The 13,545-nt window shown below is 39.7% G+C and overlaps 1 protein-coding gene across 5 annotated transcripts in view; it reads right to left on the reverse strand.

Annotated features, from left to right (window-relative positions):
* SLC35D4 (solute carrier family 35 member D4) overlaps positions 1-13,545 on the reverse strand; it is a 60,903-nt gene that overhangs the window by 24,532 nt on the left and 22,826 nt on the right. For all 5 annotated transcript variants that reach the window (XM_085319317.1, XM_085319319.1, XM_085319316.1 and 2 more), the window contains exons 11-13: positions 8,469-8,503; positions 7,334-7,403; positions 4,526-4,619 (exon numbers count right to left, since the gene is read on the reverse strand). In XM_085319317.1, coding sequence (XP_085175443.1) covers positions 4,526-4,619; positions 7,334-7,403; positions 8,469-8,503 — 199 coding nt within the window. The remainder of the gene's footprint in view (positions 1-4,525; positions 4,620-7,333; positions 7,404-8,468; positions 8,504-13,545) is intronic.

Raw genomic sequence — 13,545 nt, forward strand, 5'->3', positions numbered from 1 at the left:
TAGGTTCCTACCAGAAACAAACCGCTGCARATTTTATTAGGATAACACTACATATGACACAGGAGTATGTATTCATAAGTAACCAGTATCTTGCTGAAGAAAAGTTATGAAATGTCATTGTTCCCTTCTATTCATGATTTCAATTACTTCTGCTGTCTAATTTCTAGAGAATCTAACAGGTTTCATCACCAGATACAGATTAGCAGCCATAACAAACTCACTAACTGCACTGTTTGAGCTCATTAGTGTTCTCACCAGATGCTTCTGTCTATATATATGAGCATCTCCAGTTTTTCCTTCTAGTACATGACCTGTGATACTAGCATCGCTTTCAAATTAAAGCAAGAAATCAAAACACAGCTTCAAATTCTTGCTCTTCTGGAGATTAAGTGTATGCAAGGCTATGACAATTCCACATTTATTGGGCTTCTTAAAAGCAATTTTTGTTTTACAGATCACTTTAGCATTTTTGGCATTTCTTGTGTGTCTATACAAATATGACTAATGCACAGGCTATTTGCTTTCACAGCAAAAGTGTTGAGTATATTTGTCATTATAAATATCACACAGGGCTATACAAACAGATGAAATCTGGACTTTTTCTGTGCACAGAGCCAAGCTTTGACACCAAAGCTGTCAAAAAATAATTACAAAATAAGAATTTAAAAACCTCATACAATGACCAAGTTTCTGCAGCCGAAGTAAGTACCATAAAGGCAAGTTATGACCCAGCTCTAGTTTTTAAGTGAATGAAAAATTAGAGGCAAGGAAGCCAAATATGCAAGCTTCAGAAAGAATGTCTCCTTGAATCTGTAAAGCAGGACCAATTAGATCTTATGGTTAATTTATTAGTCTATCGGCACCAAACAAGGAACAAAGTGATGGCAGCAATCTTGGTCCCAACTCGTCAGTCACAGAAGTACAAAGCATGCAAATGGAAAACATTTTCTGATTCTCTTCCCCTCCCTAGAGGCCTGCATTGCTGCCTGAGGACTACAGCATTCTCCTGTCTTGGCTCATTTGCAAGATAAACATATTTTGGCCTCAAACGCTGCTCCTTTCCAACTGCTGGTGAAAACTCCRGTCAGTCTGAGAGATTAAGAGGATGATCTAGGACACTACTCAATCCAAGAAAAACGCTCACGTGGGAACGCAAAGCTGCTGTTGTGACACAGTGTTTTTTTCCCACTGAACCTCATTCTGCAAGTCCAGATTCAAGTAGTTTCTATCTTTATTCTTTATCCACATCAACTTCCTTCTTATCTTTTCTTTTATTTTTTTTAAAGGGGAGTTGCACACTTGGATTCAAAAACATTTTTACAGTATTACTTAAATACTCATTTTCTACACCTATGACGACTTGTGGTGTGATTGAGACAGGCCTCATACCCAGGCAATGTCAGGCTGAGTCAATATTCAACTGCAATTCTTCAAGACACCTATAGGAAGCAGTATCAGTGATCATAGAGATACAATTTTTTCTAATTAGGCCATATTTAAATCTATGGTTCCCAATTGTTATAAGATACCTTGGTAGACTTCTGAAGGCACCGATACATCTATCCCAACCCTTGCATGCAAATTCCAATCTCATTGGTTGCTGCTGATCTATCTCTCTGCAGTCTCCTTTGCTCCCCATTCTAAAAATGGCATGTTTCTGAATTTTAAGCATTCATGGACTTTGACACAAGAATCAGCTACATTTCATCACTGAGCAGTTCCTGCATACTGCTCGTATTTTCTGAGAAGGGTATGACTGAGTCATAGTGACATTCCTATGACAAGCTTTAAAATGCTAGTGAACGATATTAGAGAAAATGCTAGTTTTATTATTTTTAGAGTTAGACAACTCTAATGTCCTCACTACTTATCCCCCACTTCAAACTCCAGAAAAGGCATATAGATTGAACAACAGATTAAGAGTTATAACAGGAAAAGGACTGATTTTTTTTGTTGTTGTTACAAAAACCCTCCTAAGCAAAACTAATAAAACCACAGACTTGCACGTGAACAAACAGACTTTTAAGATTGTTTATAAAACAACAGATTAAATTAACACAATGATACAAAGACAAATCTTCAGTTGCAGTAAAGGCATATAATCTCATTGCCAACAGTGTCTAGAACAAACTCTGAAGTCTGTATCTACAGTTGGCCAAAACCCCACAAATCTAGAAACCCTTGAACTTTGGGAAAGCTTTGATCCACTCCAGACTTTATGGCTCTGATTCACTTCAGCTTGGGAAGGACCTAGATCTGCTTAAAATATATTTCTGAACATATTTTTTGCCTGCATTTTTTTTATAGGTAGGTCATAAATACCGCACGCAGACCCATTTTTCCTTATTCACAATGCCTGTTAGCAGAGTCAGCTATTCCCAYCTCCAACCTAAAGCATAGTAAAAAAACAGTAACAGCAAGCTTTAGATCAGTTGACTTGCTCCTAAGGAACAAGGAGAAATCTAAAGTACTAAAATCTCCACAAGCAACCTGTTCTGGAGCTTCTGAGGGAAATTCAAACCAGCTACAATCTCTGAGAGTTGTACAGTGTGAAAAAACTTGCCAAGCCCAAAACCTGCCATACTACTCCTTTTTTACTATCCCCAGAAAAAAACAACGAATGATTTGACTACAGTTTCTAAACAAGTATATTGTGCAAGTCCATTTTGTTTAAGGTAACAGCTTCATTCACTGCAGTAATAAAGCAGTGATCACAAACCACGCAAGAAGGCTGTGGTTTTTAGATGGCCTAGCTGACAGTGATGAAATTAGGCAAATCTATCTGAGGAAAAGGAATCAGATCAGCTCTTCTGACCTCATTAGATTATTAAACGAAGTGTCAGTAACTCAATAATAATAATAATAAAAAAAAACAACCACCACCACCACCACCACAACCAACAACAACAAAAGCCTCCACACATCCAGACCCCTAAGACCCATGGATCATAGAATAATTCAGATATGAAGGGATCTCAGGAGATCTCTAGAACAACCCGCCTGCTCCAAGTAGGGTCAGCTGTGAGATCAGACCAAGTTGTTCAGATCTATGTTCAGTCAGATTTTGAAAACCTCAGGGTGGAGACTGCCCAACCTCTCTGGGCTATCTGTGTCTCGGCTTGACTATCCTAGGGTTGAAAAAGGTTTTCCTTATAGTCAGTTTGAACCTCTCTTGTTTCAACTTACACTTGTTATYTCTTGTCCTCCTAACACACACCACTGTAAAGAGTCTGGCTCCATCTTCTAAATAACTTCTTTGTATGTATTAGGCAGCTGCCGTTAGGTGCCTCTGAAGCTGTCTCATCTCCAGGCTGAACAAACCCCACTCCCTCAACCTCTTCTAAAAGGGTAAGTGCTCCAGCTCCCATCGTGGTGGCTCTCAGTTCAACTTGCTCCAGTTTGTCTCTCCTGTGCTGAAGGACCCAAAATAAGACACGGTGTCCCAGATGTGGTCTAGCAAGTGCCTAGTCGAAGAGGATAATCACTTTCCTGAATCTACTGCCTGTGTTCCTGTTAATAAAACCCAGGATACTGCTGGCCTTCTTTGCTACCAGGGCACACTGCTGGCTCAAGCTCACCTTGTCACCTACCAAAACCTCCAGGTTCTTYTCCCCCGAGCTGCTTCTCAGTCAGCCAGCCAGTCCCCAACTTATGATTGTCAGGGACTCTTCCTTCCCTCGTGCATGACTGTTTGTCCTTGCCAAATCTTCTAAGACTCCTGCTGGTCCACTCCTCCAGCCTGTCTTAGTCTCTCTAGAAGACAACTCTGCGTATTTACCGTACTGGCTGGTTCCCACAGCTTGGTGTTATTTACAAACTTGAATGTACTGATCACTTCCATCAGGTCACTGATAAAGATGTTAAACAGGTTCCAGGATAGACCCCACGCTACTGGCCTCCAGGTAGCTTTTGACCCATTAAGCACTACCCTCTGAGCCTGATCATCCAATCTCTCTCTCTCTCTCTTTTTTTTTTAAACTGATCTCATTATCTGCCCATTCAGATTATAACAGTCTGACTTGCATATAAGATCATTGTGGGAGATGATGTCAAACACCTCGCTAAAGTCAAAGCAAATGACATTCATTGCTCTCCCCTGTGATGACAGCAGTGGGAATTCTGGTATTAACCTTCAGCAAACTAGGTTTAACTCTTGACTCAGTAAACCAGCACTGTTGGGAAGACTCACTAGAAACAAGGGCTGGTGCACACACTCTCAGAAGGAGTATTTTTCCCCCAAAYACCCCCGCAGAGTATCAATTTGTATTACTTGGATTTAGTATCAGCATAGCTCCATTAAACTCAGTCTAACTTCAATACTTTGCCTCAGCTAACAATCCTGCTTTGTTATGCAAGTGACTGATATTTGTTGCCTCAGTTCTTTAGCAGAATATTATATGGACAGGCCCTGAGGGATCTGACAGGAATAGCTAGGGAAATTAGAGAGATAGAGATGTGAACTTCCTCACAGTTCCCCAAGGAGGCACAAAAATACACTATGTTCTTGTGACGGTCTTTCTCTTACCTTTGCAAGGAAACTCCATGCTGCATATTGCCCTGAGGTTGTGCTGTTTTTTAGTTTCACTGAGTGCAACATCAGAAAGAATCCCAACAGTCCACTGCAAAAGATGGGGAAAGCTTTTGTTAATAAAGTCTCTTACTAAGCAGCCTCTTACAGGCATCTTCRTTTTCCTAATGCACAACTGAACAGACACCCTTCAAGCACTGTTAATCCCATTTGGGGAAAAAATAGGGATATTTTTTGGACAAAGAACTTTGTCTAGTAAATTTGAGGGCTTGTTCAGCCAGTGGCTGCAGTCTGAAAAAAGTCAGATAGTTCTATGCTTGGTCTCTAATGCACTTGCATAATCAGAAAAGTAGAGATTATTGGAAACACARGGTCAAATATTAGCTTCTGGCATTGAAATGACTCTGAATAAAGGCAGTGAAAATTTCAACAGAAACCACACATATTTAACCATTAACTCACTTCAACCACTATGGAGCCTTAGATTGGGGAAAAAAAAATCCCAAACCTCATACTATCGGAAAATTTGTCTGATGCTTTCTAGTCATGCAAACTTCATAAAGCCCAAATTCCAATTTCCAATGAAGAAGTCAAGTACGTCTCTACCAGACAGCAGACAGATGACTCAAACTCTCAGCTGACTATTAAGTAAATTCTGATTCTCAARTCACCTAAGATAGCAGTCCCCAGGGCTCCTGCAGCCAAGCCTACTATAAAGAAACTTTGTTCCACATCTCACTGGACTTCAGACAAATCAGCTTGGGTTCTGGATTTTGTTTCACTTGTAATGGATTTGCATCCCACTGGTTATGAAACAGTGACAGAGTGAAGCAAGCAGAGGATAGAAAGGGACTTCAAAATGCATAAGGGACAAATCACTGCCTAACTAGTACAGAGGCATAAGAGACTAAAGTATTGTGGGAGGAAGCATGGGAAAGCAGCAAGTAGGATCAACAAAGTATGCAGGTAGTGAGGCAAAATGTGCCTTGGCTCTTGAAAGGGGTATGCTGTCCTAGATACTGATGCAATACAATTGGTCCCCTCTCTGCTTCAGCAGAAAGAAGCAGATTGAGGGCCTCTCCGGGCTAAAAGTTTTATGCTGGGCCTTTAACCTGAGCCAAGAGCTGCTCCCTGCTCAGGACATGGAGCAAAGTCATGAATCAGCCCCACATCCATGCTGGTGTTTTTGAAACACAAAACACAGCATGGTATTACTATAACCACCCAGGAGAAGGAGATACTACAATGTCTTTCACTGAACCATAACACAAGACCCCAAAGGATGACCTGCTGCACCTGGAACCAAGCAGCTGCTGCTCTGATGACAATAAAAAGGCCCAGAGTCAACTACCAGTTACAGAAAATGGGCAGAACATTCCACCCTGAGAAGCTGGTGAATTCAATGAAATACTAAGCAGCATTGCCCAAACTTCTGAAAGTCTAGTAGCTGGCTAAAGTTTAACAACATCTTCCTTTCTGAAACAGGCTTTTAGTAAGACTGATTCAAAGCCGTTTAGGGCAATTCAGAGATAAAAAGTGAAACAGCTAAATATTATACCTGAAATGCAGATGCCATTGAGTTGAACATTGAGTGAAATAATTGAAGCAGTTTGCTTCAACTCCTAATGTGCCAGACATTCTACACAGGTGGCAGATTTCACTGMATCAGTTGCTCTTGCTTTATATCATGAGTTTTCTTCCACATCCTTAATGTTTACAAAGGCACTGTATGACAAGATGTAGAGGACCAACTGAGACGTTTGTTTCTACATCTAGCTACTCTCTTCCAATTTTAGAGGTGTGACACACAGTCCTATCTACTATATGTATAATGAAAAGGAAACATAAGTAGGAGGCTTCAAGAACAAAAATTTAATGAAGTAAAAGAGAAGGAGTATCTGGGCTAGCTAATATTCATTGGGGCCTGAAGCTGGACTTTGTCTTCAAGAAAAGAAGAAACGTACTTCACTTAGCTGCCAGGGAACAAGCTATTCATCAAAAACTAAATGCAAGTTGTTAGTGGTGGGGATAATCTACTCTTGAATAAAGTTTTGTGTCCAAATGCAGGGGAATCTACACTGGGGAATTATTTAATGATCGTTTTTCACACCTTTTAATAGATAGCCCAGATAGAAAAGTTTTAACAATCAGAAATTAGCATGAAAATACAAGCTTTTCCCCCTTTAAAAAGAAAACACTTTCCTTGGGCAAAAGTTTGGAGGAGAAAGAGGAGTAAAATTTGAGATAATTAAGAGCTACAAAAGACATGCTTACGTTGTCCTGTGAGGGCTGTGAACTATTGCTACTCAGAATAGAGGGACACTTGTTAAAGCTTTTCCCTTTTACCCCAAAAAAGCATTCTGCCAAATAACAAGATGTACAAGCAAATAAATCCACATACACTCATATACTAAAGACTAATACTTTGTAATCACTGCAAACAGCAAGTTTTACAAGGGCTAATCCAACTTGGAAAGCATTTAAGAGACGCTGATTATCAAAGGTTTGCATTTTACATTAGGTAAAAACATTATATTTTACACTAAGTAAAAAATATTTTACTGGAGACTGGGAACACTTATGGTCAGAATACGCTCACCCAAAAAAACATACATACTTCCATCTGTGACAAGGCTTCAAATGCATATTGACAGAGTCACTTCTCTATAGTTTTACTGCCTTGTGCAGGAGAAACTAGTGTAACTAAAGCTTTGCATGTTCCAAATTTAACTGAGAGTCTTGCTTGGAGCTCAGCAGGTTCTCTTATTTTGAACACATTCACATGGCCTGTTACAGAAAGGTTACCTAGCACAGCAGCTGCTATGAAATCTGTAGAAGTACAGGAATGGAAAGTCCAAGGCACTGAAGAGATCACCTGAGGGGAAAAAGCAGTACACTCAGAGGAAAACAGAACGGGGTGGTGGTGGGGAAATAATTACCCATTGTTACAGGCAGGGGAACAGCAATTATATGACCATTACTAGTTTAACATTCCTTTAAGCCCTTGTAGCTGCCTGACTTTTTGTTTATAATGCTTTCCACATTTCTAGTGTGTTTATTGATTTCTGTCTGACCTTCTTGATTCCAGCCAGTTCCTGCCTTCAGTTGAAAAGGGGGGAAGTGATTACACAAAACCTAAGAATATTCTGTGTTAGTATACAACTAATCCTGTCGATGCAACAGTTACCAGTTAGACATGCGTCACATTCATCTTTTACTTCAGAGCCTGCAATGCTTCCTACTGAAGTCAGGAAACTGGCTTACTGAAGCAATAGGAAACAGATGTATATTGGCTGTTTCTCCCTCTCAGATTTAAACTCTGACACCTAGCACAAGTCAAGAGACTTAGAAACATTCTCCTAAATTCAAGGAGAGCTCTAGAGTACTTGCATTTCCAGGCACTTGGGCCCAGGAGCTCTAGGTAATAGCAGTTCCCTGGAGTTGTCTTGCCTTCAAGGCTCTACGGATTCAGAGAAAGTTCAGTCTTTCACTTTTTGAAATGCAGGTCTATCTTCCTTGGCATTTCGTGTCTATCCTCATGTGGGAATGCTGTATACACAATGTGAACGACCAAGCAAAAGAGGAAATTTAAGTTTACTTAATATTTTTCTTTGTCTTTCTTTTCTTTCTCCACTTCTATCCTTTCATTTTTATTGATAAAGAATCTTTATTTTTTTTTACCATAAACCAGCTCAAAAGCTGTTGTTTATTGTCTATCCTATGTTGCTTCTTTACAAAGGGCAGATAAGAAAGATATTACTAAATATCACACAGATTACACAGTGCTAGGTACCTTCTTCCTTTTCCTACAACATGCRTATTATTAGTCATATTGCCATGGAATTCTAGGGCTAAACTCCTATAGGATAAGGAGTTTACATGCATGAAAAGGGAAAAGCAGTATGCAAACCAAAAAAGGGAACATCTCAGTCCACTTTACCTGCTGGATGGGATGCAGAAGCCAACAGCATCACACTAAAAAGAGAAAAAAGTATGATTGTATTAATTRTATAAATAGATAACTTTGCATGTTTTCTTCCATGAGTGAAATTTTTTCCACTGAAGAGAATAAATGAGGCGGAAGCATCAAATCAGTAATGTTGGTTGAGATGGGATCTCTGGGGTCACCTAGCCCAGTGTGGYTCACATGAAGTGGGTCTATCACCAATACTGACATGTGCCCTGTGGCTTTGTTTAACCAGGTTTAAAAAAAATTCCCAGCATGCAGATTACATCTCTGTGTAATTTGTTCTAGTATCGCCCCATCCCTCCTAATGTGCAGTTTTAAAACTGCCTAAGCTACAATTTATGGCTGTTGTACCATATTATACCATCTGCCATTCCTTAGAAAGATTTGGTTCTGTCATCTTTGTAACTCCTTGTCAAGAAAGTATAGACATTTGTTAGGTTGCCCCTTGGCTGCATTTTGCCAGTCTCAACAAGGTCAGTTCCCTCAAACTCTCCTTGTAGTAGACTGTATACTCTGGCTCTTTAACAATGACAGCAGCCGTCTGCTAGATTCTCCACAGTATCTCAGCATCTTTCTTGATCTCAGGGGCCAAAATTTTCCAGGTTTATTGCAGGGGCAGCCTCCAAAATGCTACACAGGATCATACTGAGCGGAACTGTAATTTCCCTAGATCCGTTTGCCACACTCTTCCTGTATGTATTCCAGGATACATGGTTTGCCTTCATTTGCTATGAGTGTGCCTCATACTGATCTCACAATTCATYGTAACCCCCAAGTCCTTTTCATTAGGAGTGCTATTCAGTGCTGCTAGTTAGTGACACCATTGAGACAGAATTTATATGAGCTATAATGGTGTAAACTTGTGTGTCCCTCTGTCCAAGGATGAATTTCAACTGCCTGTATGCAAATATCTAGCCTATAGGAACACACATATTTTGTATAACAAATATCCAGTTCTATCTGTGTGATTGTGCATGCACTGTACATTCATGCCCCAAAAGTCACCCAGAAAAAAAAACAAATGCTGCAAATAAACAGTGTTTTTCATGCATTTTTAAATACTAAGCATCATCTCAACTCATGCACACTTTTTACAAAGATGCAAGTGAATAAGAAAATCAGCTATGATCAGTTCTTTACTGGAGAATCACTTAATATTTCTGAGGTCCCATAAGAACTTCATGCTCTGAGTTTTTAAGTATAAGCTGTACAGAGGCTTTTCCATCACTACTGACTGTTCCTGTCATTCCACATTGTTTCCAAGATTAAACAGCTACAGACAAAGATTCTTGGGCATTGTAAGCTGGGAGAAGCAAGCAAATCTTTCAAAGCAAAACTACACCTCCCTCCAGATACCAACAATACATGCAAATGATGGACACAAGGGACAAAAGAGTATCTGAAGGGCCTTTTCTGAGATAAGTAGCAAGCACTGTGCTTCTGAAAGCAAAAAGACATTTGTTAATGTTATGAATGCTAAAGCCAGGCATTTTCTCCTAAATATCACCAATTCTTACTATGCCCAGTAGTAGCAGTAAAATACAAACCCAAACAGCGGAGGAGTGGAAGCCTGCATGACAAAAAGATAAGGCAGAGCAACAGTTGGAAGTGGTTCCCAGCACATACAGTGATGGGTAGAAAACTGAACTCATTGTAAATGAGCTAACTCAGGTACCCACACCCATACAATCTCATCAACAAGGCGCTCAGACCAGACCAATTCTGCTTTTCAGCATTAACGCACTTATGGTTTCCATGCTAGTTCACTTTCAGCTAGTTCCCGTTCTCTCTGCGACCATGTGACTGCACTTTGTGGCCTGCCTTCAGCATGCTTTAGTGAATCAGAGATAYTCCCAGAGGCGCCAGCACGAGAGGAACTCCAAAGAACATGGAAATCCTGTGACTAAAGTCTCACAGGGGAAGATCATAACTGAAATAAGWAGTAGAAGATGAAGGGCTGAAAAAGGCAACTGTTTATGAGGGATATACAGCCAGGTGTTTTAGGCTTAACATTATATATAAAGTCTCTGAAAGACTTACAGTATAGAATACTCTTCTGCCTCTCCTCCCCATGTATACACTTTCTCCCCACACTAGATGGCCAAAAGGAGTTCACAATAAACAGGCTCAATACCACAGTTTCCTGTTAAAGGCAGGAAAGGAAGCAAAGGCCTRTTGCTTTAGACTGAGTCAGAAAGACTGACTGGAAGGACAAGTGAAACTGTATCAACACTGATGAGAATTATGACTAAGCTGTGTTCCTCCGTTTTTGCTTTCTGCTTTATTGCCTCTTAAACAAAAAGGTGAGAAAAACTTCCTTCTGCAATGAAGAGAAATCGATAGCCCTACTAGACATCCCAGGCTAAAATAAAAAATAAAAAATAAAAAATAAAAAATAAAAAATAAAAAATAAAAAATAAAAAATAAAAAATAAAAAATAAAAAATAAAAAATAAAAAATAAAAAATAAAAAATAAAAAATAAAAAAAACATGGGAGGAAAACAAAGCCGTTTTTGTGAGTGAGGGGCAAGTTTAGGTAAATGGGTTAAATGGCAGTATAATCACACTGGAACTCTGCTCTGAACTGAACATCAACAGGAAAGACAATGATGYTGCAGGACCAGTCTAGGGATTCAGCGGTTTCCAGAAGGACCAGTCTGGACATCAGACCACAGTAGAAATAAAAGCCCTTTGCAGGGCTCCTCTGTTCCTCTTTTCTTCCTCCAGACTCCTATTGCTCTACTTTGGACTGAGTCATCTGCAGTCTTCTATCTAGCTAAGAAGAGGTGTATTTCAGCAGGAAAAACAATTTATGCCCACAAAGTTGCCTTTCTCTACTACACAAAACCTACTGCAGCTTTTTTAATTCACAAATGTGACAAATCAGCAGCTCTTCCAAAAGCCAGATACAGGATAGTTGCACAGGCTACAGCCTCTACCCCACATCTTTGCCAGTGCCATTTATTCAATGTTTGACATCCTCCTGCTCTATGTCTTTGTTTTCTCTTCATCAGTGACTACTAGGTTGTCTGCCATGCCTTTGCAAACAGCAACAGATATTGGGATGTGCCAACATCTTTTTTCAGGTTTTCCAGGAGCAATGTATCTCTATATACCTCTCCATAGGAAAAAAAGACCAAGACAAGCTGTGATTCACTTCTAAGAAGCATTAGGTACCCCTCAGCATGCCAGGTAGACACTACAACCCCCTCACAGCATCTTGCCAGCCAGCTGTGGGAGCAAAATCTGGCTCCCACATTGGCAAGGGACTGGAAATGAATAAAAGAAAATGCAAGGTTACTGAGCAAACACTGGCAAGTATCAGCAGCAATGAAGTCTGAGAATGCAGGAAATACAACACTTTTTTTTTTTTTTTTTTAAGGAAGGAGTAAGATTGAGAAAAAATAGAAGGATATTCTTGGAAGTATATTTCCCTCTCCTCCTCTCCCCACTTAAATACAAGGGAGAGGGTCAAGAGAATAAAAGTACAGCTTTGCTTTCCCTCCTATCTGACACCTAAAAAAAAAAAAAAACAAAACACAGCGATGCCGCAAGTGATGAAGTGAGGAACGCCACGCTTTTAACATCAGCAAATATTTCTTCAGACCCATTTGGTTCTGGAAAGTTCCCATCCATGTACATTTGCTAACACCTTAACTTAAAACACTCTCTCCCAAAATTTGTTCCAGATATTAAAGAAATAGTGCATGTAGMGACAGAGTACAGTAGGAGACTTTGCTAGTTTCAGTTGTACCTCTCGCAACGTCCAACAGAGCCAATGTWGGCAATATATTTTTTAATCTCCATATGTATTTTTTAATCTAACATATTAGTACACGAAAACATGTAGTAGCCTGGGGTAAAACTTTTAATCTGTTCTATCCAGGCAGCATCTACATTCAGAGTGCAAGTCTGTTTTTGTACCAAACAAACACTTTCAGCAGATCCCACTATAATAAACACTGTCTGGCTGTGTTCATACAGCTGCTCTCTTTTCCCCACACAGTCCCATGTTACCTCTCTCACGTTAGAAATAAGGAGCTATAAAGGCCCATTGATACTATTCCTAATAAAAAGGAGTTGCAAGGATACTGCCCTAAGAAGTTTCTTCATAGTACAGACAAGACCACCAGCATGTCACACTTTCTGATTCTGGAGATGGACCTGAGTTCCTCTCACAGCTGAAACAGTCTTTGAGAAGTCTGGTGTAGAGAAAGCAGCATATACCCCAACACAAGCTAAATCACAGAACGGGATGCTGCATATCCTCTGCCAGAGGTAATCCCATATTCACAGTAATTCTGACCAAGAATTGACTATAAGAAGTTAGCACTCATTCAGATAATGTTCAGAATAAAATATRTTTTAAATTGTATTTAACTGTCTTCTATGGAAATCAAGCTTATGCAATAATGCTGTGTGTCAGTCACCCTTTTCAGCTCTCAAACACACCAATCAGTTTCACATGAATTTAAGAAGCAGACACCTCAAACATAATTACATACTCACAGGTCTCATGAACAACTCCTACCTGTGCCTTCTGTGACAGAAAGCTCTCAGCCTCATTAGACACCTGAGAATCTCCACTGCAGTGGTACCTCATGAAGGTCACAAACAAGGCAAAAGCTTCTGTCAAATTTCACACCCTGTTGAACATCATTGACTATAACAACAAAACAGAAATCTGTAAGAAACCAGATGCCAGTTGTTCCACTGTTTATGTAACCATTTGTTTTCCATTGACAAGATGACGTCCAAATGCCCATGGATTGCAATGTTCTCTAACAGACAGAAGTGTGTGTGTGCACATGTGCATGTCTACAGACTCAACATACACAAACAAACATAYATTCATCTGCTTTCTCTTTTCAAAGAGCAACCTGTTCTCTAGGAATTGCTTTGCACCATCACCTCCCAAGCTATGCTGATGAAAATCTTTACAAGCCAATGTGTTATCAAAGTCTGTGAAGAGCTGCTAAAAACAACAAAAAAGGCAGTCTCCCAACTCCTACAACTCCATTTCTTAAAAAAAAAAATACATTCTAAA

Source organism: Rhea americana, unplaced genomic scaffold, assembly GCF_003343005.1.
Source record: "Rhea americana isolate MKP2758 unplaced genomic scaffold, rheAme1 scaffold_58, whole genome shotgun sequence".
NCBI lineage: Eukaryota > Metazoa > Chordata > Aves > Rheiformes > Rheidae > Rhea > Rhea americana.